Source organism: Mustela putorius, unplaced genomic scaffold, assembly GCF_011764305.1.
Source record: "Mustela putorius furo isolate JIRA1106 unplaced genomic scaffold, ASM1176430v1.1 tig00000095_pilon_pilon_pilon, whole genome shotgun sequence".
In the NCBI taxonomy this organism is placed as follows: Eukaryota; Metazoa; Chordata; class Mammalia; order Carnivora; family Mustelidae; genus Mustela; species Mustela putorius.
The window spans coordinates 31,268,990-31,295,549 of record NW_025421280.1 but is presented as its reverse complement, the minus strand read 5'-3'; the positions used below and the strand labels follow the sequence as shown (position 1 = coordinate 31,295,549).

The 26,560-nt window shown below is 54.6% G+C and overlaps 2 protein-coding genes across 2 annotated transcripts; both read right to left on the bottom strand.

The window, feature by feature from the left end:
- Positions 1 to 434: 434 nt before the first annotated feature.
- On the bottom strand, positions 435 to 5,494 carry PTGER1 (prostaglandin E receptor 1). The gene is made up of 3 exons (XM_004748228.3): positions 3,263 to 5,494; positions 1,391 to 2,340; positions 435 to 796 (listed from the first exon to the last, which is right to left on the bottom strand). Exons 1-3 carry the CDS (start codon positions 3,435 to 3,437, stop codon positions 530 to 532), a joined length of 1,392 nt encoding a protein of 463 aa, XP_004748285.2. The 5' UTR covers positions 3,438 to 5,494; the 3' UTR covers positions 435 to 529.
- Positions 5,495 to 5,595: 101 nt separating this feature from the next.
- GIPC1 (GIPC PDZ domain containing family member 1) lies at positions 5,596 to 13,307 on the bottom strand. The gene is made up of 8 exons (XM_004748225.3): positions 13,238 to 13,307; positions 11,289 to 11,375; positions 9,014 to 9,334; positions 8,071 to 8,256; positions 7,792 to 7,972; positions 6,914 to 7,026; positions 6,542 to 6,623; positions 5,596 to 6,405 (listed from the first exon to the last, which is right to left on the bottom strand). Exons 3-8 carry the CDS (start codon positions 9,299 to 9,301, stop codon positions 6,254 to 6,256), a joined length of 1,002 nt encoding a protein of 333 aa, XP_004748282.1. The 5' UTR covers positions 9,302 to 9,334; positions 11,289 to 11,375; positions 13,238 to 13,307; the 3' UTR covers positions 5,596 to 6,253.
- Between the last annotated feature and the right edge of the window lie 13,253 nt (positions 13,308 to 26,560).

Sequence of the window (26,560 nt, the reverse complement as noted above, 5' to 3'; positions counted from 1 at the left end):
AGGGTTAGGGGAAGGTGGGCACTCTGGGCATGGGCAGGCGAGATGGGAAAGGGTTGGGAGCTGTGTTTATGGGCACTGGAGTTTGAGGCCCTTAATGGGTGTGGTTTGGTGGCCTTGGGGATGTGTTAGAGGAGCAGGGCCACAATGAGAGAACTGTTGCTGGGGTCAGCCCTGTCGGCGGCAGGAGCGCAAAGCGCCGAGGGTTCCGACTCAGCTGCTCCTCGAGACAACCAGGGCTCTGGGGCTGGAGCCGTGGCAAATTCTGCGCAGGCTCCAGCGGCTCCAACGGCTCCAGCTCCTCGTGTGGCGTCTCTGCGCCTCTGCATGGAGAGTCCCGGAACTGCACACCCCGGAGGCTCAGGCGGCGCCTCTATCGCCCCCTCCTGGTCACAGGGTTGCCGCAGCCCCGACCCGACACATGCCCCGCGCGCAGGTCCTCAAAAGAACTTTATTCCCCCGAAGGCTCCGCGCTGCGGTCTTGGGCCCGGCCCGGGGTAGTCTGACTTAGCCGCTGGGACTCCTGGCTCGCCTACAGGTGGCTGAGGCTACTGTGCCTGGAGCTGCGCAGCGAGCTGGCCTCCCAGGCGCTCCTGTTTAGGCCCAGATCCGCAGGGCTGCCCTTGGTGCCGGCCCTCGGGGGCAGGAGGCGAAGCAGTTGGCGCAGCACCGCCTGGCGCAGCAGGATGTACACCCAGGGGTCCAGGATCTGGTTCCATGAAGCGAGGCGCACGGCCAAAAACAGCGGCCGCTGCAGGGAGCTGGAGCCCCAGCCCCCGACGGCCATCACCACTAACACCTGCGGGAGAAGCCGGTGTGAGCCTTTGGGGCAGGTGGAAGAGAAGGGGGCTGGCCGAGGGTGGGGCTGGGATGGATGGGAGCGTGGCCGGAAGGTAAGGGAGCTGTGAGGGGGGGCAGGGGCTTACAGGAAGGGGAAATGGAAGTTTTCATAAGAAGGAACTATGGAAAGAGGGGCGAAGAAAGCGTGGCAGAAGCATTGGCCTTCAGTGAGTGGGGGCTCGAGAAAAGGAGAGACGTCCCAGGGATCCCGAAGGGCTGGGGACCGAGGGGAGAAGAGAGACGGGATGGGGTGGTGGTGGAAGGTGCTAGGGAATGAAGCGTCCGGGTCTGAGGGGTGGGGCTGGGAGGAAGCTTGCCTGGCTGGGGTGAACTACAAAGACCCAGGGAGGGAGTAAGAAAAGGGGACTGGGTGGAGGGGGTGGGATGTCAGACGGAGAGGCCAAAAGGCGGTCTTTCCTGACAGTTGGGGCCTCGAGGGGGTGGGGCCCCGGCTGCAAAGGGAGAACCCAGGTATCCTAGGAGGGAAAGGGGTGGGAGGGGCCAGGGAGGGGGCAGGGAGGAGCCTGGCCGGAGGGGCGTGTGCGCCCCTCACCAGCAGCGGGCTCCAGCAGATGCACGACACCACCATGATGCCCACGAGCTGGCCCACCATCTCCACATCGTGAGCGCGGGCTCGGCGTGCTGAGCCACGGCCCGGGGAGCCGCCGGGGACCGAAGCGACGGACGAGGAGGACGAAGCTGAGGCTGAGCGGGGCGCGCGCGCCCCCCGGAGACGGCGGCCATCGGGGCCACATGCAGGAGGACGGCGTCGAGAGCGGCGGCGCCAGCGGGCGCGCATCAAGGCCAGGCCGCTGAGCGTGTTGCACACGAGCGCGGCGAGCAGCGCCGCCAGGCCGAGGCCGGCGAATAGGCTGGCGAGCAGCGCCTGGCGCCACCCGCCCGCCGGGCGCAGGCCGATGAAGCACCACGTGCCGGGGTACTGCAGCTCGTAGCGGCCCACGCGCACCAGGGGCAGCAGCGCCACCGCCAAAGCCACGGCGGCCAGCGCGGCCAGCGCCAGGCGCGCGCGGGCGGTGGAGACGCGCGCCGCGTGCAGCAGCGGCCGCGTGACGCCCACGCAGCGCTCCACGGCCATGCCGCAGCCCAGTAGCAGCGGGCACAGGCCGAAGAAGACCATGCAGCCTCCCAGGAAGTGGCAGGCGCCACCCGCCGGCGAGCGGCCCGCCGCGTACAGGCGCAGCACCAGCGCCCCGGGGATGACGTGGCCTGCCAGGTCAGTGGCCAGAAGGCTGGCGACAAACAGCAGGAAGGTGGCGGCCGATCGGCGGCGCCGCAGGCGGCCCGTGGCCTGCGCCAGCAGCGCCAGCGCCAGCACGTTGGACACGGCGCCCAGGGTCATGGAGAAGATGGGCAGCGCTGGCGACGCGCCTGCCCGGCCGGAGGGAGGCCCAGCCGACGCGTTGAGAGCCCCGGGCTCCGCACATGTGGTCGCCTCGCCAGCCAGGCTCAGGTTGAGGGGCCCGCAGAGACTCATGTCAGATGCTGGGGTGGAGGCAGGGGAGAGGAGAAGAGGGCATGGTGAGGCCAGCTAGGAGCACACTGCCCACCATCCGAATGGGACCAGCAGGCAGTCCCACCTCGGATCAACCGGACCCATTTGATGCCACGGCATTCTTCTGTCGACTCTGCCCAGGCCACTGCAGATGACCCTGGCTGCCCTATTCCCCACCCCTTTGATCTCTGCCTCATCAGCCCATCTCTTGCTTGGGGCCTCATTCTTGCCTTCACCACCTTCTCCGTCCACCTTGGTTCCTGGGTCTCTGGCCTTCGAGTCTGTCCCCACTGCTGGGCGTCACAGATCTAGCTCTGACACCCACCTCATTTTTGCACCACAGCGAAGTCCTTGCCCCTGGCTCTATCTGACACCTGCCGACCCATTTCTGATCGCAGGGCCCCACTTGACCTCACTGCCCCATCCCCGACCATCACGTCACCTCTTCTCCAGTCCCATGTTTGATGTTCACAGCACCCCCTCTGCCACCATGGGCACATCTCTCCCCACCTCATTGTCCTGTTCCCCACAGCCACATCTCTGTCCCCACCATCCCTGTCCCTACACTCCCGAGGGTTCTGTTACTGTCTCACCCTGGCTCTGCCCCTGATCACAGCTGCCTCACCATGGATGCCCTCTGGTTCCCATTCCCACCAGCTCCAGGTCTCTGCCGCAAAGACCTCAAGGCGGACCCAGCACCACCCATCCCTGATAACCTGGAGGTGAGGACTAAAAGGGCAGAACTGCCTGCTGGCCACATGGGAAAGGCAGTTAGACAGACAGTAAGACTGACAGGGACAGACAGATGGGGCTGGGAGTCAAGAACACAGGACAGAGTGACTGAAGTAGCCACGGTCCCATCTTCCAAACCCTCCTCCCCCACCAGACATCCCCATGCCCCAGGCTTCTTACCCACACAGCTTGGGACTCCAGGTCTCCATCGCCTGCTGCCTGCTGCACCCGCGCCCGCTGCACTAGAGCTCTCTGGCAGGCCTGGCCGCTCCCTTTCCCTCCCTCCTGGGGCGGCTCCTCGGCTCCCTGCCTCCTCCCGCTGCCCGCTCTGGCCTCCAGGGGCCGCTCCAGCCATCTTGCGCCCACAGCCCCCCCCCCCCCCCCCAAGTGACAGAGACCCCTCTGTGCTCCTGGCAGTGGGCAGGGGCCACTCTGGACCCCAGCTGCCCCATCAGGAAGGGGGCTCCTGGGTAGTTGGCCTGGTTCCCCATGACCCCCTCGCCCTGGCAGGGCGGGAGTAGCCCTCTTCCTCCCCTCCCCCCAGGCGCGAGCCTTTCGCCTGCCTCATTAATAAAGCGGATAAAATCTAAACACTGGAAAATGTGAGCATCGCCCAGGGCGGTGCACTGGGGCAGCTGCAGGGGGTGCCTCTGCCCCCACAGGAACTGTGAGGTCGGGGGCTAACCCTGTTTGGGGTCCGCAACACTCTCTTGCCCTGCCAAAGCCTTCGTGGATGCTGGGTCGGTGGTGGTGGGCAGTGCCTCATGTGGACCAACTTGGGTCAGGCCCAGCCTGGCCAGGAGACTCGCCCACTATTTACACAGGGGCTTAGAGCTCCAGCCAGGGCCAGCAGCAAGTCATACCCTGGGGGAGGGGGGCAGGGGAGGAGGCTGAAGAGGGGCAGGGGAACCAAGAGGTCAGGTGACCAGGGAATCTCTCCTGAGACACACAACTGCAGCCTCACATCCTGCCCTGAGAAGGAAGGACACACATACACACACATCTTACACTTACACACCATCATACCTCTTAACACCCTAAGACCAGATACCGTCAGCCTGTCTCCAGCTCAGCAGTAGCCATGTTCCTCAGAGCTTTGGGGTAGGCCATTGTCATACACCTGAATGCACTGTGACTGTGTCACCTCCATGACCCCCAGAGGTGCCCCCATTGTTACTTGCTTTAATTTCTCTCAACAACGCTGAAATGCATTCCCATGAGCAAGTGCTGGGAGATCCAGTCTCAGCACGGAGACCCACACAATCCCTACTCTGAGACAGCCCACTAGCCACACTCCATATCACCCACAGATACCCCAACAGTCCAAGACCAGCACCACGAATACACTCCATACACCATACACATACAGGAGTGCCACCTCCTGGACATCTGGAGATCTAGCTGGTCAACACACCTACCCCACGCAGGTGTTAGGTGTTTCCTAATACCCAGAGACTCACACCCTCACAGCCTGGGACCCCCCACCCCCCACAACGCAAGCTGCCCTTACAGGGCCACACTCCACACAGATTGCTGCAGGTTACACCCACAAACACCTTGGAACATGAAGACAGTCATTACATCCTGTTCCCTCGACAGAGTCAAAAACCACCAAAACTCTGTCAGACACAGTCTTACTGCCTAAACGCTGAGAAACACAGCTACACCCTTTCACGACCTGAGCGGTTTACCGGCACAGAGACACTGAGAGGGATCCTACCAACAGCTGTCTCCATCCCACCCCAAGAAGGCTGCACACACACCCCAAGCCTAGCCACCCCTCCCAGCTCCTTTCCCCGGCAGGCCCTCCTGCTGAAAGGAGGGATGAAAAAGGGGAGCGGGCTGACCTCAGACATTCCTGCAAGGACCTCTGGCCTGGCTCCCCTTGCTTCAATTCCTGCCCTTCCCTCCAGGTCTGGCCAGGGGCCCACCCCCCTTCCCTGATCCCCACTCAATCCTCAAGGATGAAGTAGGTTGTCAAAACAAGCACGCTGGGTTTATGTCCAGTGCAGGCCATGGACGCCAGCGGACCCCACACATCCAGGGTCAGCAGGAACGGGGGCCACATCATGACTGCTCCCCTCGGTCTTGGGTGCAGGGCTCCTCCCCACAGCATTTGCCCTAGCAGGCCTCCATCCCAGGCCCCCATCTTTCTTTTCCCAAGCCAAGCTTCTGCACCACCCCCCAGCCTGGCCCAGGTGTTCCCCGTGGCCCTGGGTGATAACAGCCTTGCACCCACTGTTCACATCAGGCCTGAGGTGGCGGGAGGCTTTGTTCGAGAGGGAGCAAGATTTGAACCTCAGTAGGCCAGGAAGCTCCGGCCTTTGACTGGAAGCCTGGTGGCCCGCAGCCAGAAACCTCATCAGGCGGAACGGGTTGGGGGGGGTGGCCCATGAAGGCTCCTAATTCAATTTGGAGCCCAAGGAGGATGGATTTCAGCTGCTACATTCTTTCCCAGCCTTGGCTCACCCCCTTCTCCCACCACGAAGCCAAAGCTGAAGCCACCACACAGGTCCAACAGCAGATAGATTCTTTATGTTCAAGACAGCAAATTCAGATACAAAAGCCCGCTGCCATCCTCTCTCCTGCCCCTTCTGTCTGGGGCTGGGCTGAGGGAGACACAGAGGGCAGGGGAGGGAGGGAGGTTCGGGGTTCACAGCAGACTAGTGTTTCCAATACGGAGGTAATAGACTCCACGGTGAGGGGGCTCCTCTCTGGGTGGGGCACGGGGTCGGGGGAGGGCATTATTGCATTTGCTGAGGGGGGGATGCCCCCCTTCTGCATTCCCTGCAGCAGGAAACGAGGGAGGTCACGACCCCCAAACAGGCCCCAGGGAGATGAGAGACCAGTTTGGCAGCTGATGCGGAAAGTGTTGGGGGCGGGGGTGGCCGCCCAATCTGGCTGGTCCCTCCCCCCACCCCCTGTGCCTGACCCAGCTGAGGTAGGTGGGGAACATGGCAAGGGGGGACCGGGCACCGCCAAGGTGGGAACTGGGGAGGGGTGGTACCGATTGGAGTGGGGCAGAGGCCCGGGCCCACCTCCACTCTCTGTGTCATCCTTGGGGTGCGGAGCAAAGGTCCAAGCCAGATGCTGGGGTCCAGGCCATGGTGGCCCTCCCACGGGGGGCTCCCACCAAGCGGAGCCAGGTCACTGAGAGGTCTGGAAGGGGGCCTAGAAGCGGCCGACCTTGGCATCCCCAATGGCACCCCAGACGTCAAATACGAACTCATCAGGGAAGGCAAAGTCACCGAGCCGTTCGTCCAGAGCCTCGGCTAGCTCATCTGGGTTCCTTTTGTCCTTTCCAAGCTCCACCATGGTGGCCGCTGGACAGGGGTTGGGGGGGGGGCAGAATGGAAGCACAGATGACCAAGGTCCTCAGGTTAGACCCAGCCCCACATGACCTAGAAGCCCCCTTCCCCAGGCTCACACCCATACCCAGATCCAGACGTCCCCACTCACCCAACTCCGTGTCCCTGATGCCCATGTAGCTCTCCAGCAGGTCATCTACCTTCTCAATCGCCTTCTCCTCAAAGGCGGAGGGCTGGCGGGGGGAGGGACAGTGACATCACAATAATGTGAATGTGTTTATAATTGTACCTATTAAGTGCGGGATGTTCTTTTCACCATACGGACCACATACGGACCACATACGGACCCACAGCTCATCCTCACCACAACCTGTGACGGTATTACTATCCCCCCTACTTTACAAACAAGGAAACTGAGGCCCACCTGCCCAACAAATGTCCCAGAGCTGGTGTGTGGCAGAGGTGGATTTGAATCTATTGGATGCCCCGGGAAGGAGGGCTGGGCCCTGGCTAGAATACTCACCACATCTTCTACTGTGGCAGGGCCACGGGATCTGAGCCGGAGGGTCCCTCGGCCAGTGCCCAGCTGGGGGCCAGAGCCTGGGCGGCCACCCCCTGAGCGTACACCAATCATGTCTGTGGAAGGCAGGGAGGGGGTAAGGGTCTGGGAAGCCCAATTCCAGCATACCTTGGGCAGGAACCCCAGCAGCCTGGCCTCTGATACCCCCTTCTACCTTCTCCAAGCTTCTGCAGGCTCTGGGGATTTGGGGTCTGAGGTGACCCCAGGAGGGCAGGACTCCTGACCCAGGCTTGGCATGGAGGGTGGAGCGGGGCAAGGGGGTAAGGACAGGCAGGGGCTGAGAATGGAAAAGGCTGGAGGGGAGACAGATGGGGGCCCTGTTCCCAGGGCCTGAGGGACAGGAAGGGGGTGGGGTCTGGGTCTTGAGCTGTTCTCCCCAAGGCCAAGGGGATACAGCTGCTGGGTCAAAGACCAACCCTATCTGCCTGGGGGAAGTGTTTGAGAGTCCCCCACCCCCACCTCAGGGGCCTTAGGCCCATTCCAGAGAGTTAGTGAAGTCAGACAGAAAAGTGGGGGTGCAGGAACAGGGCAGCCAACCCTGGCTTTTCAGGGCTGGGGGGGTAGCTTGCCAGGGCTGGGGGCGCTTGGCTGGGCTAATGGTTCGGGGAAGCTGGGTGTGGGGGCAACTTCCTCCTTGTTCTCACCCTCCTCCCAGGCTGGGCGTAGAGCCAGCACCCCCTCCCCAGGGCAAGGCGGAGCTATCCCCCTACTCCACTGCAGCTGGCTGGCCTTGGGCGCCACCTGCTGGTGCCTCCCTGCCACTGTGGCCCGAACCCAAGCAACTAGGGCCTCCACGGAGGTGGAGGTGGAAGCCCCCTCACCAAAGGCCTTGCGGGGCTCTGTGAGCTTCAGTGTGAAGGTGCGGCCTCGGGGCAGCTCCTTGAGCAGACGGGCCACCTCATAGTGCCGGCAGCCCAGCAGACTCTGTCCGTTGATGGCCTCAATCATGTCACCCACACTGATGAGCTGGATATGGTCGATCACGCTTCCCTCCTTAATGCGCTGCGGGGAGAGCAGCTGTCAGCCCCCAGGGCTCTGGCCTTCGCTCCCGTGGCCCATCCTCACCCTCAGGACTCCGGGGGCCCCATCCCCACAAGCACCTTGATGAAGGCATAGCCGGCCCCGTTGTCAGTGATGGTGAGCCCCAGCGCCTCCTCTGACTTGAACACCTCTACCTCCTTGCGCTGCCCCTTGACGTGGGCAAAGATGAAGTCCTCCAGCCCGATCTGGCCCCCCAAGAGCTTGTCCATGTCCACTTTGTGGGTGTTGAGGGTACAGAACATCACCTGCATGGGCGGGAGACACTCAACCCTTACCTCCCTCCCTCACCCTTTGCTAACTACCACTTGAGGGGCAAGGAGGGAGCTGGGAAAGGGCTGTGGGTCCCCACCCCAGTGCCTGACCGCCCCACAGTACCCCCCTCCAGGAGGCAGCTCTGCTAGGGCTGGGATCTCTGTTCTAGCAAAAACTCCCTGCAGCTCCCAGGGCACAGAGCCTGGCACACAGTGGATGCTCAGTAAGGGCTTGTGGAACAAATAAAGGGGCACAGGATACCCACCGCACCTACTGGGACCCCTGCATCTACTTCCTGCTCAGTCCTACTGTTGCTCTCTTGCCTCTCTTCCTTCAGCTCCCAAGTCCTTGGGGTAAGGCCTCCCAATGCATCACAGAGAAATCAACTTCGCATCTGACCTTCGGATCCCATAATCAACTGGGGCGCAAGCCTTCTAATGCATGATAGGAATGTTGCATCCAGCCCTGGTCACCCATTTCTGCTGTCCACGGGGCATAGGCCTCCCAGTGCCTAATGGGAACTCAGCACTCAGCCCTAATCTCCAGCTCTCCATAGTTCACTGGAGTGCAGGCATCCTAATGACTGATGGGAACTTGGCATCCAGTGTGGCCACCAGCTCTCACGATCCACTAGGGAGCAGGCCTCGGTGTATGGAACTTCAGCATCTGAGCCACAGCTCCCAAGGAGGAGGCATGCCCAGGCCTCAGCCCACCATCAGGGACCCTGGTGCCCAGCTCCCCAGTGGGTACCTCGGCAGCTGGCAGCCGGAAGGCCTCGGCGATCTTTCCATACAGCTCCTTGACGTTGGTGAAGCCCTCAATGCGGCCCGTGGGACTGCCGTGGGCCAGCTGGGTGTGGAACACGAGGCGGGGCCGCAGGGCCGGGGGAGGGGGGGGCAGGCCCATTTGGGGCCCCCCTGCCCCACCCCCACCCAGGGGCCCCGGCTCCCCCACGCCCAGCCCCCCACGGCCTGGCTCAGCCTCCTCATTTTCCACCAGAGGCGGCGCCTTTTTCCGCCGCCCCAGTCCCAGCGGCATGAGCAGCGAGAAGCGTGAGCTCTCTCAGGAGATCTGCAGGGCAGGAAAATGCACTCAGGGCCTGGGCGGTGGCCTCAGGTTGCCTCTCCCACACTGTTAGCCCCCTACTGGGCTTAGGAAATATTTAGAGAATAGACTGGCCTTGGTTCAAATCCGGGGCCCAGCACTTACAAACCTTGTAGAGAAGTAATATGAGCAGCTAATACCTGCTAAGACCCCAAGCAAACTATGCTGTGACCTTCCTTCATCCTCACACGTCCACCATCCATCGGCTGGTGGCCACACTGGATATTATGTTACGAGGATGCCCATTTAGCAGATGAGAAAATGGAGGCTCGGAGTGGTTACATTCCCCTTTATTTTTCTATTGGCACCGATGGTCACTAGTGCTGTGCACAAAAAAACTGACTCTCCCTTCAAAGCACACAGGCAGGTGACACTTGCTGACCTCTGTGTGACTGGGCGGGCATATGACTATAGTTCTGCCCAATGAGTTGTGAGAGGAAGTGACCCATGACATTTCTGGGCTGAAGCATTTGCTCACTGGAGTGAGAGATGCCAGGGTTCTCTATTTCCTGGGCAGGGTGTGTTTGATGTGGTAGTGACTCCATCCGCCAGGCCCTGACTGACTATAATGAATGGAACCTCCAGCTGAGCTACGATGATGTAGCAGGAACAAAAAAAATAAACCTTTGTGGAGTTCAGCCACTAAGATTTGGGGGGTTCTTTGTTACTGTTGCAAAACTTGTCCTGACTGATACAGTCTTTTTCTTTCCTTTACCTCCACTCTCCCTTATTTCTTCCTCCCTCCTTTCAAACAAATATTTTTTGCATACTTACTATACTCCATGCAGCACTGCAGATCTTGCCTTCAGTAAGATAACCAACTTCCCTGACCAGGGCCACTATGTGCAGTTACACAGGTTGTTCACTGTGCAAAAGCACCAGACCAGGGTTGCAAGTGGGACTGAAATTCATTCAGCCTGTGCTCTGCTTGTCAAGCTGATGTGTTTGCCGGGGGGAAGGGCTGCCTCCTTCCAATTCCCCTCTAGATGCCATGTATGCTAGCTGGAGCTCTGTCCAGCTGTCCAGAACATATAGTCCAGAGAAGACACACAGTGAGCAAGCACATGTGTGAAAGTCTAATATAATTCCTAATTGTGCTATGAAGACAATAAAACAAGGCAAGTTCTTCTACACCCAAGTTCAAGGAGGGCCTCTCTGAGCAGGTGAAACTGAACCTGAGACCTGAGTGACAGGAAGCAGTATCCACATGAGGATGTGAGCAGGTTGGCTCTGGGCAGAGGGAACAGCCAATACAAAGGCCCTGAAGTGGGGACGTGCTTGGTGTGTTTGAAGAACAGCTAGGAGGCCTATGTGGCTGGAACAGAGTGCTAGCAGGGCCTCCTGCGCCCAGGGAGGACTTAGGCCTTTGCTCTGAGTGAGGTGGTGGCCACGGGAGGGTTCTGAGCAGACTCTCAGGCTCACAGAACAGCAGGAGCCCAGTGTAACCAGAGTGCAGCAAGCAATGGGAGACAGAAGAGGGGTTTTACAGGAAGCAACAGGGGGTGGGAGGGGTCGACTCTGCAGGCCTTCTAGACTGGGAAAGAGATCAGATTTCATTTTTGAGTCACACGTCCAAAGTCACGGAAGCCGGCTGCACTCTCTGGTCTGTCTGACGCCCACACAGCATGGCTCCCTAAGCAACTCCATCCACCCTGGACTTGGGATGTCTGCTCTGCAAGGGGGGACTTCCACCCACCTGGCCAGGCTGTGGTAAGGATCTCCTTATGCCACATTCTTCTGTGTAAAGAGGACTTCTGGCTCCCTCCCTTAAAACTTCTTCCTCCAGGGGGCCATCCTGGATTCAGCCAAGCCCAGTTGGCTGCACCCACTCTCATGCCTCTATTTGTTTGCACCTGCATTCATACATCTGTTCTCCAACACCTCCTCCAGTCACCCCTGCTCCAGCCCCAGCATCTCTCACCTACACTAGTGCAGTCGCCTCCTCCAAGTCTGCCGGCTTCTGCCCTCACTCTCCACGGTCTATGTCAACACAGCAGCCAGAATGATCCTGTAAAACACATGTCACATCACACCTGTCCTCTGCTCTGACCAACCCTCCCAACCCAGGGCTCCCACTTCCTTCAAAGTAAAAGCCAACATCCTTCCCTTGACCCACAGACCTCCCCAAATCTGCCCTCCATCACTGCCCTCCCCTCCTCTCCTCCCAGGCACACAGGCCTTTCCCCTGTTCCTTGGGCATCCCTGGTGCAGCCCAGACTCAGGGCTTCTGCACCGGACTCTGCCCTCTGCTTCTCCCACAACTCATTTCATCCACTGTTCTTGTTCACTGTTTTCTCAAAGGGCAAGGAATTTTGTCTGCCTTTTTCATTCCTATACTCTCAGTGCAGAGAACAGTGCCCGGTGTGTAGCAGGTGCTCAATAAATATTTGCTGAATGAATGGATGGATGAGTGATCCTCATATTCCTTAGCCCACCAGTCCCTGTGCCTGGCTCTGGGGAGGCAGAGGAGCACAGGCTGGAGGCCCTGCCCCGAAGGAGTCTTGTCCTGCCCGCAAAAGCGCAAGCCCCACCTCTGTGGTTCTCATTCTTTGCCTCCCAGCACAGTGCTAGGGACAGGGCAGGTGCTCCATCCAGCCACACAGACACAGACTATCTCCCTCACTTTTCACTGTGGTTTTGTTTTCACTCCCTTCATAATCAAGGATGCATAACAACTTTTTTTTTTTTTTTTGTAATGGGTGGTGGCAGGGAAGGGCAGAGGTAGAGGGAGGGACTTGAATCTTAAGCAGGCTCCACCACCAGCAGAGAGCCCACTGAGGCTCTCTGTGGCACCACCACAGAGCCCGCTGAGGGGCTTGATCTCGCAACAGAGATCATGACCTGAGCTGACATCAAGAGTTGGATGCTTAACCGACTGAGCCACCCACGCTCCACATTTAACAACTTTTAAGACATTTATTAACTACTTGGATGTGTCCTTTTATGAACTACCTATTTAAGTCTTTGCCCATTTTTAAAAATTACAGTTTGTTTGTTTTTTATTGTAATGCCTGTCTTTCTTATTGATTTGTGGAAACTCTTTATATATTTGGGATACTAGTATTTTATTGGTTACTTCATCTGTCTATCCACAGCACCCATCACAGTAGGAATTTGCTGAATATTTGACAAAAAGCAAATTCTGAATGAATAAACCAATGCTGTCCCCTCAGATTATTGGGTGGCTCAGTTGTTAAGCATCTTCCTTCATTCAGCTCAGATCATGATCTCAGGGTCCTGGGACTGAGCCCCACATCTGGCTCCCTGCTCAGCGGGAAGCCTGCTTCTCCCTTTCCCACTCCCCTTGCTTGTGTTCCCTCTCTCGCTGTATCTTCTATCAAATAAATAAAATCTTAAAAAAAAAAAAATATTAAAACAAAAAGATCCCAAACCCCTTATCATCACCTCCTCTGGTTCTCTTCCTGCTGCCCCTCACACATCTCAGCAGGATGCTGTGAACATGAGTCTGGAACCCGACCTCTCTACTTACTAGCGGTGTGACCTTGGGCAAGTGTCTTATCTTCTCTGAGCTCCAGGGAAATCATACATGTGCCTGGAACATGTTCCTGGCACATGAGAAGGGTTCTATAAATGGTGATTTTTTTTTAACTACTATTTCCATCTGTACCACCTTTCAGTCAGTTGACAAGATTCAAACTTCCTCCTTGACCCAGGGCCCCCGCATCCTGATCACCAATTCCCAAGCTCATTACTCTGCCTAGGCTTGCTGCCCTGGTTCAGGTGAGTTTCCAAATGCTCACCTGCGAGGAGGGAATAATGGCAGTGAGGAAAGTAAGTGATTAATGAATTTGCCTTCCAGGCTAGAAGAGGCAGGGCAGCCTGGGTTCAAATCCCACCCTCGCCACTTACCAGCTGTGTAGCCGTGGGCAAGTCACTTCATGTGATGGGGCCTCAGTTTTCTCATTCAAAAAAAAACCCCAAAACACAGCAGAATTTCTGTACAGGAATCCAAAGAGATTATGCAAACAACCTGATTAGCATTTTGCCTGACATTTGATTTAAGGAAACTGTTACTATTATTGTCATTATTATTATGGCCTCCTCCCCTGCATGGCCCGGCCCAGAAACCTCCCAGTCCACTCCAGTCGGCCTGCAGAGGGCTAGACTAGGCCACCTCCTCCAGGCAGCCTCCCTGGCTTGCCTCAGTCTGCTGGAACCGCCCCTGTGGTCCAGACGGCTCAGGCCCATGCACTTAATTACATGTTGCCCTGGCAGGACTCTTGTCTTTCAGTCTTAGGCTGCTATTTCACTTCGTGTCTCTATTTTAAAACGTAAACCAGATCGTGTCACTCCCCAGCTTCAAAACTTACAACAGTTTCCCACCTTACAGAGGAAAAGCTCCTTAATATGAGCCACAGACCCCTGCAGAATTGACACTTTAGCTGCAGCTGGTGGCCCAGCCACACTATTCCAAGCTCCATCTAGTGTCAGAGTCCTTAATGGGGCTGAGCCCCTTGCCTGATCTTCACGAGGCTACCTTCTTTTTGTCCTTAGATCCTGTCTACAAAGTCACCTCCTCCAAGAGCTCCCCCTCCAGATTCTACCATGCCACCCCCTCATATTTTATTCATAGCACCTAGCACTTCTACCATCTGCAGGTACCTTCTTTATTTACTTGTTAACTTGCTTGTTGCCTGTCCCTCTCCCCCCACAACTAGAATGGCAGCTCCTACAGAGGAGGGATTTTTGTCTTGTTCTCTATTGCATCCTCTGTGCCAAGAACCATGCCTGGCACATAGCAGGTGCTCAATAAATGTTTGTAGAATGGACGGATGTACCTGATGTCCTCATTCTGACTACTCTCAGAGCCCTCCTATCCTCAGAACATGCCATGGAGTTGCTAACTGCCACCCCCTCCCCACGTTCCCAGTGTCCCCTCAAACCTGAACATAGGGATAGAGAAAAAGAGTGCCAGCCTGAGCACCAAGCACATTGGCTTGAATCCCAGCATCCCACTGTCTCTTCCCTGGGAAGGGCCTGAAACTTAGCAACTCCACAACCATGGAGAATCATGGTGGGGGCAGCAGGAAATGGGGAAGGGGGTTCCTGGGAGCTGACATAAGCTGGGGGCAGGGGGCCACCAACACCTAGCCTCCCCTTTCTAATAGGATATTGCTTTGGAGAAGAGGGCGGGAGGCCTCTGATTCAGTCTTGAAAAACCGGCTCCTGGGCGTTTCGTTTCCGGGGAGAACGCCTACTGCCCAGGCCTCAGCCCAAGCTTCCCAGAGGGGCCCAGCGGGCAAAGCGACCCCAGGCCCCCTGTCTCCCCTGCAGGTGTCACTCTTCTGAGGACCTAAGTGTTCATGTCTTGTCTTTCTAGCACAGGGGAGACAAGGTAGGACTGATGTCTGGTGACCTCTTAAGGGGGAAAGCAAAGACCAGGAGGTGTGGCTCAGATGTGTGCATGGGTGGGGGGTGGGAACAGCAGCCGGCAAAGGAGCTGGTCAGGAACACCTGAACCATGGAGCCACTGGGCCACCAAGTCATCTAGTCTAGGGGTTGAGACTGCAGTTCTGGACTCTGAAGCACGGGTCTGAGTTCCAGATCTGTCACTCACTAGCTGTGCCACCTTGGGCAAGTCACTCCACCTCTCTGGGTTCGTTGCTTCACTTCTAAAAGAAGTAACAGCACCTTCCATAAGGTGTTTAGACTCAATGATATGCATGGTACATACCTGATACGGAAGCGTTCAGTAAATGCTAGCCGGGGTGATGTTTTCATTATTATTATCGGGACCTCGGTCCTCTCCAGGTCCCACTAAGCCCCTGGAGGATTGGGACGAGGCACCTCCAGGGAGGTGCCCAGGCAGGGCTCACGAAATACCGACCCCGCGCCCGTCCCCTTGGGGACCGGGACTGTCCAGAGGACCGCAGGGAGCAGGGTGGGCTGTCGACTCCAACCCAGTGGCGGCAGGCGTTTGACCCTAACCCGTCGGGGAGACAGGCGTCCCTCTGGGAAGGGGCCTCGAGCATCCTGGAGCCCAACCTAGACCTCCAGCCCTGTCCATGGGGCTGGCCCCACCCCGCTCGATCCGCCGAATCCCCGCGGGTCTGCTACCCCGCAGGTCCGCGCTGGGGTCCCCGGAGCCGCTGTGCCGCGCCCCGCCCGCGGGGGCACTCACCTGCGCCGCCGCCGCCACCCTGCGCGCGCCCGGCTCGGCCCTCCGCAAACTCCGGCCCGGGCCTCTCCCTCAGCCGCGGCCAGGGGGGCGGGGTCCGCGCCCGAGCCCGGCCAATCAGGAGCCGCCGCCCGACGCTCGTGGCCAATCCTCGCCGTGCCGCCCTGCCCCGGGTGGGCCCGACGGAAACATTCCAGAGGGATCCCTCCGCCTCGCCCGGCTCTTCCCGCCCCCCCCCCCGGCGCCGCGGCGCAGTGGACCTTCCCACCCCGCCTAAAGCCGCGACAGGCTGTACCACCACAGGGCGCGGAGGGGGGACCTGGGGCTGGGCCCCTGCCAATCGCGAGGAAGGAAGACCGGCAACCAATGGGAAGCTGGGCCCACTGGACCACGTGCTGTTGGCTGAGTGTCGGTCTAGGGTGTCCGGGGTGGTAAGGGGCGGGAGGGCTGGTTGTGGGAGTCAGGTGACCGGGGCTAAGTTTCGGGCAGAAGGAAACTCCCCACGTCCGGAAAAGCTGACCCTTTAGAAGACCTGGGAGGGGGCCGAGGGCAGCCCCCAATCCAGTGCTCCTCCCGGTCTGCCCCTGCCCCAGCCCGGCCATCCTCGGAGCGGATAAAAAGGATGCATTCATTCTAGGCAGGCGGGCGAGCGGGCGGAGGATCGAGATGAATAGGGAGGGTCCCGAGTGTCCCTGCTTCCTGGGGGTGTACAATGGACAAGGACATTCATTCATTCATTCATTCACTTGTCAAATATTTCATGTGCCCCTGCTCCGTGCCAGGCTCTGTCCTATCTCTGCAGATATTTCAACGAGGAAACTAAATGTGCTTCTGGTAGAGGTAACAGCGCGTGCAAAAGGTCCGGAGGCTGAACAGCGAGATACTGCACATTTTGGGAGAGTGCAATATCCTAGGAGCTAGCAAAACTGTATGAAACGGTGCATGGTAGGAAAGACAAAGGCGAGATGGAATGCTTGGCTGTTGGTTAGACCAGCAAATATTTACTGAGCACATAATATGTCTAGGTTTCAAAGGGTATCCAGCCAATCCAAGCCTCTGCCCTCTCATGAGGCTGTCCCCTCCATCTAACTGCCTCCGCCCCCCCCCCCCGCCCGGGTCCGGAGACAGACAGCGAGAGAGGAGCGTCTCAGTACATGTGTGAATGAGAGGACAGGTGATCTCACCATCATCAGGTCTGCCTCCTAACTGGGATTTCTCAGGCAGGAGTAGATCCAAGAAACAAAGGCACAAACGCACCTCATACAGACCAGGACTCAGTTCCCAGGACAGGTGAGATTTCCTTGTTCTACCTCCAAACCGACCTCTGGCGCAGTTGGCATTGGACCAGGAGCTTGTTCTGGGAATTTTAGTACTTGGAGTCCTCTAATGGCTGAGACTCTGCTCAATGTTCATTGAATGACTGGGTCTCTGAAGTCCCCAGGGTGAGCTGTTGTGTATCCCAGCCCCTCAGGTCCTACAGACTGGCGGAGTGAAAGAGGAGCGTGAGGCCTGGGCTTAGCCACTGAGGGCTGCGAGTCTGGCCCCACCCAGCTGGCAAACACTGCCACTGCTATTGTCCTTCTCTTCCTGTTCTGCTGACCTCTGCTATCCCCACTGGGTGATCAGTTGCTATGGCCGGGCCAGTGCCCTCTGTGGGACTGTACCCACTGCCCTGTTTGCGCCTGGCATCTGAGCTGCCCTCTATACACCTGAAGAGGACAGTATGTGGGGCCACAGGGACAGTAGAGTCCTGAGCAGAGTCCACTTGAACCCCCCTTTGGCTGATGAGAAGGTCCCCCAGGGAGGGGTGAGGGGGTTGTCCAAGGGCACAGAGCAGGCCACCTCTTTATCCAGTTTTGTAGCTCAAGAGGCTGGGAGGCCCAGCTGCTGAGGAGTTCAGACTCCAGGGCTGCCTCTGCTCCCTTTGGAAAAAATAATCTGGAATGCCAGCTTGGGGCTGGGTGCCTGGGTGGCTCAGTGGGTTAAGCCTCTGCCTTCGGCTCAGGTCATGTTCTCAGGGTCGGGATCAAGTCCCGCATCGGACTCTCCGCTAAGCGGGAAGCCTGCTTCCCACCCCCCTCTCTGCCTGCTTGTGATCTGTCAAGTAAATAAATAAAATCTTTTTTTTAAAAAAAAATACATACAGAAGGAAAGATTGAGTTAGAAAATCCCCATTTTGCAGTCAGGAGAGAAATAATTAATTCAGGCGAGGCTCCTCAGTGGAGGAAGTAGATATTCACACAGTCTCAAAGGACCAGGCTCCAAATTGCTCATTAATTACAGTGGGGGAAGGATACTTTGGAAAAAGCACCAGGGAGAAACCTGGCAGTCACCACTTTCACCAAGTGATCAAAACTATTATCTCCAGTGATGGGACAGGCCAACCTCACATGCCCCTTGCTGTGACATCACCTACAAAGTACCTGGTCCTGCTCAAAGTGTTTAACCCGGATCTACTCATGAGGACACAACCACATACTTCCCGATTAAGGGAGTTTCTGCCAACAAATAAACAAATAACCCCAAACCAAAAAACAAAAACCAAAAACGCCTGGAGTGTTCAAACAGATGTATATCAGGAAAGGAAAAATCAAACCATTAATTGAATGAATGAATGGAACACTGGGGAACAGTTTGAAGAGGTGACAACCAAAATCAGTGTATGATCCTTGATTGGATCCTTGATAAAATAAAATAAAATAAAATAAATAAAACAGCTGTGAAAGATATTCTTGGGCTACTCGAGGATATTTGAATGTGGAGTGGATATTAGATAATACAGCCATATTAAATTTCCTGAATGTAAGCATTGCTCTATGGTTAGATAAGAGAATGTTCTTATTTTGGGGAGAAACACACTGAATTATTTAGTGGTAAATCTGTGATAACGGCAACTGCCAAATGGCTTACAAAAATATATATGTATATATTCTATATACAATATCATAATATGGTATACATTAATATTAATATAGAGGAGGGAGTGGGGAGAGAGAGTGCATACAGGTGAGCACAATTGTGGCAAGGTCATAACAATTACCACCGAATCCAGGAGAGTAGCATATGGGTTTTCATTTTACCATTTTTGTGCATTTTCTATATCTTTGAAAATTTCAAAATAAACATTAGGGGAAAATACCCCCAATTTCCTCCCATCTCTAGTACAGCACGGTAGGAGGCTCAACATGCCCCCTCTTTTTTTTTTAAGATTTTATTTATTTATTTGACAGAGAGAGATCACAAGTAGGCAGAGAAGCAGGCAGAGAGGGAGGGGGAAGCAGGCTCCCTGCTGAGCAGAGAGCCCGATGTGCGGCTCGATCCCAGGACCCTGGACCCTGGGATCATGACCTGAGCCGAAGGCAGAGGCTTAACCCACCCAGGTGCCCCAACATGCCCCATTTTGAGTATTTTCTTGAAAATATTCGAATTTTCAAAGATTTTATGTATTTATTTGACAGAGAGAGAGAGAGCGAGCATGCACAGACAAGCAGAGAGAGCAGCAGTCAGAGGGAGAGGGAGAAGCAGGCTCCCTGCTGAGCAAGGAACCTGACAACAGGGAGCTCCATCCCAGAACTCTGGGATCATGACACTAGCTGAAGGCAGATGCTTAACTGACTGAGCCACCCAGGTGCCCCTGAAAATGTGCATTGTTTGATGTGGGTGTTTTCTACTTCTGTTTTCCAGTTAGCACTGTATCGCTTGCTTGCTTGTTTGCCTGTTTTGCTGTAGGCCTTAAAGATCCATCCATGTTGCCAATCTCTTAAATCTGTTTTCTTCTAATTTTTTTTTTTTAAGATTTTATTTGTTTATTTGACAGGGAGAGACAGAGAGATCACATGTAGGCAGAGAGGCAGGCAGAGAGAGAGGGAGAAGCAGGCTCCCCGCTAAAGAGAGAGCCCGACGCGGGGCTGGATCCCAGGACCCTGAGATCATGACGTGGGCCGAAGGCAGAGGCTTAACCCACTGAGCCACCCAGGCACCCCTGTTTTCTTCTAATTTCCACTTGGTCCTCCATGGATATATCCCTCACATCTCACTACTGTGTCCCCTGGGGATGGACACCAGACAGCCTCCAGCTCCCCACACTGCTGCCTTGGACATGTCCCCTTACTGACCTGGTGGGAATCCCCCTAGGAGAGAGACCTGGATGCAGAGGTGCTGGGTTACAGGGCACAATCAATTTCTATGTGGCCTCTTGGACTTGCTGTCCCCAGTCACATCTTCTGTCAGTGCAGAAGGGCCTAGCTTTTTCCAACTTCTAATTTTTGCCACTTGGACTCACTGTCAAGTGCCAACAGCATTGCTATCTTTCCCATTTTTCTGATTTCTGGTCACTTTGAACCTCTCCTTATTCACTCAGTGGCCTTCAGTTTGTCCTCTTTTGTAAATTGCCTGTTCATACTCTTGGCCCTATTTCCACTTGGCTTGCTATCTTTTATTTGTTGATTTGCATCATGGAGGCAAGACCTGCACTGTCCAGTCTGTTCCGTCTCTGTGAAATCTCCACATGTGGTTATGAGCATTTGAAATATGTCTAATACAGACTGAGATGTGCCAGGGACACCTAGGTGGCTCAGTGGGTTAAGTATTTGCCTTCAGCTCAGGTCATGATACCAGGGTCCTGGGGTCAAGTCCCACATGGGGCTGCTTGCTCAGTGGGGAGCCTACTTCTCCCTCTGCCTGCCATCCCCCCTGCTTGTGCTCTCTCTCTCTTTCTAGCTAATAAATAAATAAAACCTTAAGGAAAAAAACCCAACAAATTGAGATATGCTGGCAGTGGAAAATACACACCAGGTTTCTAAGACACAGTACAAAGAAGCGCAGTTGTAAAATATCATATCTCATTAATTCATTTTTATGCTGATAACATGTTATAATAATAATAATGTGGATATATTGAGCTACATAAAATGTGTTACTCAAATTCCTTTCACTTATTTTTTTTATTATTTTAATGTGGCTGCTAGACGATTTAAAATTACACGTGCGTTTGCATAGTTCTACTAGGTAGCGCAGTGATATTGAGCACTTGGCAGCTTCAGTAATGGTAAATACTGTTTAGACAGAGCTTCCCACATCCAGACACTGTTCTAAGAACTTTACACTTATTAAGCCATTTAACTCTCCTAGCGACCCTGGGAGGTAAGGTAAAGTATTAGGCATCACAAACATATTCACACGTGATGATTTGCTTCATCCGTTATATCCTTCGTTGGGTGAAAATTCCTAACTGTGGTTGGTATAACAGGACTTATCTGCTTGTGGTTCACACCCATGAAATTTCATTAAAGAGGTTCTTCCCTTAAAACACAAAGTTATTCTTCTATATTTTCTTCTATTTGTTCTACAGTTTTAGTTTCCCTGGGTCTCTTATTCCATCTCTAGGCCACCTCAGGTTCTGGGATAGGATACAGTCTGCTTTTTCTCCATCATCTGTGCAGCTCTGCGTGACCCTGGGCTTCGCCCTGTGTGCCTTAGTCTCCTCCTCTGTGAAATGGGAATAATAATAGAACACACCTCCTAAAGTTATTATGATTATGCAGAATGAAATGAGCTATTCTGTGTCAGATGCCTGCAGTGGTGCCAGATAGATTGTAAATGCTCAGGGAACACCAGCTGTTGTTAATGAACAGTGTTGAGGTCAGACAGATGAATAAACACACTATATCATAATAGAAATGGGCAGAAACAGATGCCTTTTTTTAAAAAAAGATTTTATTTATTTATTTGAGAGAGAGGGAGAGACAGCGAGAGAGGGAACACAAGCAGGGGGAGTGGGAGAGGGAGAAACAGGCTTCCCGCAGAACAGGAAGGCCCAATGCAGGGCTCAATCCCAGGATCCCGCTGGGATCATGACCTGATCCAAAGGCAGACGCTTAACGACTGAGCCACCCAGGTGCCCCTGGAAACAGATGCCTTTATTAAGCTCTTACTATTGTGCCATGGCCTGTGCTGCCTGCTTTTTGTGAATAATCACACTGGATATCACCCCCATTCTATAAAGGGGGAGACTGAGACTCAGAGTGGGGGAACTACTGACTCAAAGTTGAACAGTGACTCATCGGTATGGTGCTTTAGCTTTAACCCCAAGACACATGACATCCCTCTGGGTGGGTGGGTCAAACTTGCCTCAGTGTGGGGCCTGATGATGAGACTTGGGGGACAGAGAGGACCAAGGAGGAAGATTGCAGAGGGACAATACCCTGGCAGAGTGATCTCGGAGTTTGTGGCCTGTGTTTGGGCTTGCCCTGTCAGCCTGGTAGGAGTGATCTTAGTCTGACAGACCTGGAGGGGAAGCAAAGGAGGTGGCCCTTACCGGGCTGGGTCCTTTGGCCCCAGGTCCCTCAGACCCAGGACAGGCACCTGCCTTTTGATAAGAAATCCAGCAGCAGTGCTGTCTTCTGGAGGGCCGATGGGAAGACCTCTTTTTAAAATGCACCACTGGTAATTTCCCACCACCGCCTTGGCCCCCACCCGGGTCCAGCCCCATCATCCCCAGCAGTTGACTTCCAGCACAGCTCCTAGCTCTGTCCGCTTTCCACTCCCAGGTCTGCAACCCTAACAGCGGCCAGAGGGCGCCTCTGAGCAGCCGAGTCAGGTCCTGTCCCTCCGTTGCTGAAGACCCCGTAGGCCCGCCTCTCCCGGACAGGAGGCCATCTGCCCTCAAAACACCCTTTGCTGTAGTATTCCATCTGGAGATGGGCTTAAGCTATGTTGCTGTCCACCAATACCTTCCCAAAGAAAGGTGGCCCCCCCACTGAGACAAACCACCCAGGCCTCAGCTCCAACTTCCCAAAAAGGCGAATCAGGCCATGTCTTTCCTGACTCAAACTCTTCCAACAGGCTTTCCTTCTGCCTCAGGCATGTAGGCCTGCCTCCGCAAGGCCCTGGCAGCTGGCCTGCCTCACCCCAGCCAGGCCCCACCTAACTTTCTCCTACTATCTGTTCCAGCCACCCCAGGCTACAGGGTCTCATGTCCCTCAGCCCAGCCTTTGTCAGTCTGCACCCATCAGGTGCCTAACAGCCTCATCCGGGGGGCTTCGGCTCCCATGGCCCATCCTGACATATGCCGGTCCCCTGGCCTCTTTCCTCAGGGCACGCCAGACCTCTTCCTTCCAAGCTCTGGTCATGGGAAGTGCCTTGCCCAGTGTAATGGGCTGAATGGTGCCCCCCCCAACAAAGATATGTCTGTGTCCCTGATGCTGTCGATTTGACCTAATTTGGAGTAAGGGTCTTTGCAGAGGTCATTAAGTTAAGGATTTTGAGATCAGCCTGGATCAGGGTGGGCCCTGAATCCAACAAATGTTCTTAGAAGAGACAGAAGAGAAGACACAGAGGGGTGCAGGGGGAGGGCCGTGTGAGGTTGGGGGGGGTGGGGAGCATGGAACACCCAGGATCCAGCAGAGATGCATGGGACAGATCCTTTCTCGGAGCCTCCAGATGGAACCAACCCTGCTCACACTTTGGTTCCAGACTCTTGGCCTTTCGACGTGTGAAAGGGTGACTTCCTGTTGCTCCAAGCCACATTGTTTGTGGCACCCTGTTATGGAAGCCACGAGAACCTAAAATCTCTGTTTTAGTTAGATCTGTGTTTCGGAGAAGATGATGAGCTTCTGGAGGACTGCCCACATCGCCTTGTCCCAGGTTCTCCCAGGACCTAGCATTGACCTGACACTCAGGAACTGTGCTAAATGACTAACCCGTTAATCATGAAGTAGGACAGGTCCCCAGGAAAGAGGGGCTTCTTGGAGCCAGAGAACTTCCACTTCTACCAGGTGGGAACTTGGAGGAAGTGGGCCACAGGGGATCCTTCCCAGGGGAAACCACCAGCAGCCCCCTGGGGCTGGGTTGTCCTTCCTCTGCACATGCTCTAACATGAGTGGTCATAGGATAGATGTTGCAGGTCCTCTTGTCCTAATCAGTTGGTTACTCAATTACTTATTCACCAAACACTCAGAGTGCAGTTCTGGACCAAGCACTGCTCTCAGCGCTGGTGATGAAAGATTATTAGGGCATGGTTGGTGACCTTGAGGAAGCTAGGGTTGTTCTAGAGGGAGACCTTGTGGATCATTCCCGAGGTTTGTCTCCTCGCTTCGTGACGAAGTGGGGAGATGTCTGGCTGAATCATCACATTTTGAGAACTCAGAATTCAGATGCCCCAGGTAGGCGTGGAATCAGCAGACCAGGAAAGCATTCTCAGGTGTGTGGGAGGGAACATGAATACATGTACTTTAAGGACTAGATTTTATTTATTTATTTATTTATTTATAAAGATTTGATTTATTTATTTGACACACAGAGCGAGAGCACAAGCAGGAGCAGCAGCAGAGGGAGAAGCAGTCTCCCTGCTGAGCAGGGAGCCTGATGTGGGGCTTGATCCCAGGGGCGTGGGATTATGACCTGAGCCGAAGGCAGATGCCCAATCGACTGAGACACTCAGGCAACCCTAGGGACTAGATTTTAATAGAAAATATAGACACTTGTGTGTGTTGTGCTGTTTTCGTATGAAAGTTGGTGCATTGAAATTTCAAGAGACTGATAACATATATCAGGGACTTCAAGTTATACAATCAAATGACACTCCCCACCTCCCATCCCAGCAAAGGAAAATGAAGAAAAAACCAAACCCCGAGTGCTTGCAAGCTCCTGCCTCACTCCGAGGAAAACCTGAAGTTCTCCCAGGGGTCCACTAAATCCTGCACCGTCTGCTTTGTCTCCCGCTGCCCTCACTTCCTCCCACTCACATCTTGCTCACTCTGCTCCAGCCTCCCTGGCTGCTGGCTGGTCCTCAAACAACTCAGGCACACTCTTACCTTAGGGCCTTTGCACAGGCTGCTCCCTCTGCCTGGAACTCCATTCCCTCAGTATCCACTTGAAGAAGTTACCTCTTTCAAATCTTCACTCATATGTCATCTTCTTGGGGAGGCTTTCCCCGACCATGCTATTTAAAAAGTACCCCAAACTCTCTACCCCCCAATTTTTTATATTTCTGCATCACTCTCCCCACTCTCTAGTACATTAGATGTTTTATTTATTTATCTTTATTTTCTTTCTCCCCCGAGTCAATCCTTAGCTCTAGAAGAGCAGAATTTTTGCCACTTTTGTTCACTGTGTCCCCAGGATCAAGCACAGGGCAGGGCGCATAGTAGGGAGTTAATCAATGTTGACTCAGTGGAAAAATACTTACTATGTGTCAGGTGCTATGTTGTGTACTTCAATAATTAATTATTAAGAATAATATTAAAGAGGGGCACCTGGGTGGCTCAGTAGGTTAAAGCCTCTGCCTTCGGCTCAGGTCATGATCCCAGGGTCCTGGGATCAAGCCCCACATCGGGCTCTCTGCTCAGCGGGGAGCCTGCTTCCCCCTCTCTCTCTGCCTGCCTCTCTGCCTACTTGTGACACCTCCCTCTCTGTCTCTCTGTCAAATAAATAAAAAATATCTTTAAAAAAAAAAGAATAATATTAAAGAAGACCTGGGACATGGGGTGCCTGACTGGTTCAGTCAGTGCGACCCTCGATGTCTGGATTGGGAGTTCAAGCCCCATGTTGGGCATAGAGCTTAGTTAAAAAAAAAATTGAGGGTGCCTGGGTGGCTCAGTTGGTTAAGTGTCTGCCTTCCGCTCAGGTCATGATCCTGAGTCTTGGGATTGAGCCCCATATTGGGTTCCCTGCTCAGCGCAGAGTCTGCTTCTCCCTGTCCCTTTGCCTGCCACTAACCCCTGCTTATGCTCTCTCTCTCTCAAATAAATAAAATAAAACGATTTTTATTTATTTGAAAGAGAGAGACAGCAAGAGAGGGAACGCAAGCAGGGGTAGTGGGAGAGGGAGAAGCAGGCTTCCCACTTAGCAGGAAGCCTGATGGAAGGCTCAACTCTAGGACCCTGGGATCATATCCTGAGCCACTCCAGGTGCCCCAAGTAAATAAAATCTTTAAAAAAAAAAATTAAAAGATGACTTGAGACAGGATTTCTGCTAAGTGCTTTAGAAATAGGAATATTTGCTCATGTTGATTGTACACTTGTTCTGGCCAGGCCTGTAGCACAGAGGCCTTCTCAGGGGTTAGCTCTAACTTGGGGGCAGTGAGAAGGCTAAATTGTGGTGATTGTCCTGTTTTATACGGGAGGGACCTGAGGCCCTGAGATGTTTTGTCATTTGCTTGGGGGAATGCAGTGAGCGAATTTGAACTCAGCACCCTCTGAGGGTGCACAGAAGCCAAGATCATGACGTCTTGTTCCTTGCTTCCTGGATGCATTACCTTGCCCACTCTTCACTTAGACCACCGTGATATCTGCACCTCATTTGTCTCGTTTTTTTAAAGGAGGCTACTGAGACCCAGAGTGGTGAAGTCACCCGCCCAAGGACACATGTTAGCAACGTGACAGAGTCGGGATTCAAACTGGGAGCTGCAGGTCTGGAGCCCGGTGCTCTGCTTTGTCTTTCCAGTCAGCTGGTGGTCACAACAGCATGGAAGTGAGCCCGCTTCAGGTAAAGCTTCCTCAGGCTGGGTCGGGGCCAGGATTGGAGTGTCTCAGGAGATCATCTGGCAGTTGGGTTCCTGGAGCTCAGCTGAGAGCACCCCCAAAGGCCTTGGACTCACCTCAGCCTTTAGGGCTGCCAGCTATGGACAAAGAAGTCTTCATATGGTGACTGGCACACAGCGCTTATTCTGTGCTGGGCCCTGGTGTGTGTTTGTGTATTTCCATCTCTGGAAACCTTACAACTCTAGAAGAGGTACTGTTATTATACCTGTTTTACAGCCAAAGAGTCTGAGGCACAGAGAGGCTAAGTCACTTGCCCAAGGTCACACAGCTAGAAAGCGATTGCCGTGGGATTCAAAGCTGGAAGCAAGAACAATGACTAAGGGAGGGGTAGGGGCCACCAAACACTGATCTGGATCTTCACTCCCAGGTAAGTAGTCCTGGCAGAATAAGATGAACAATAACAGGAATGAGGAAGCTCTTTATTTCCCCTGTATGTGAGGGGGGAAATTGCAGCATACAGTTCATCCCATTTGTGTAAAAATAGAAAAGCTGATATGTGCATCTCAGGAAAGG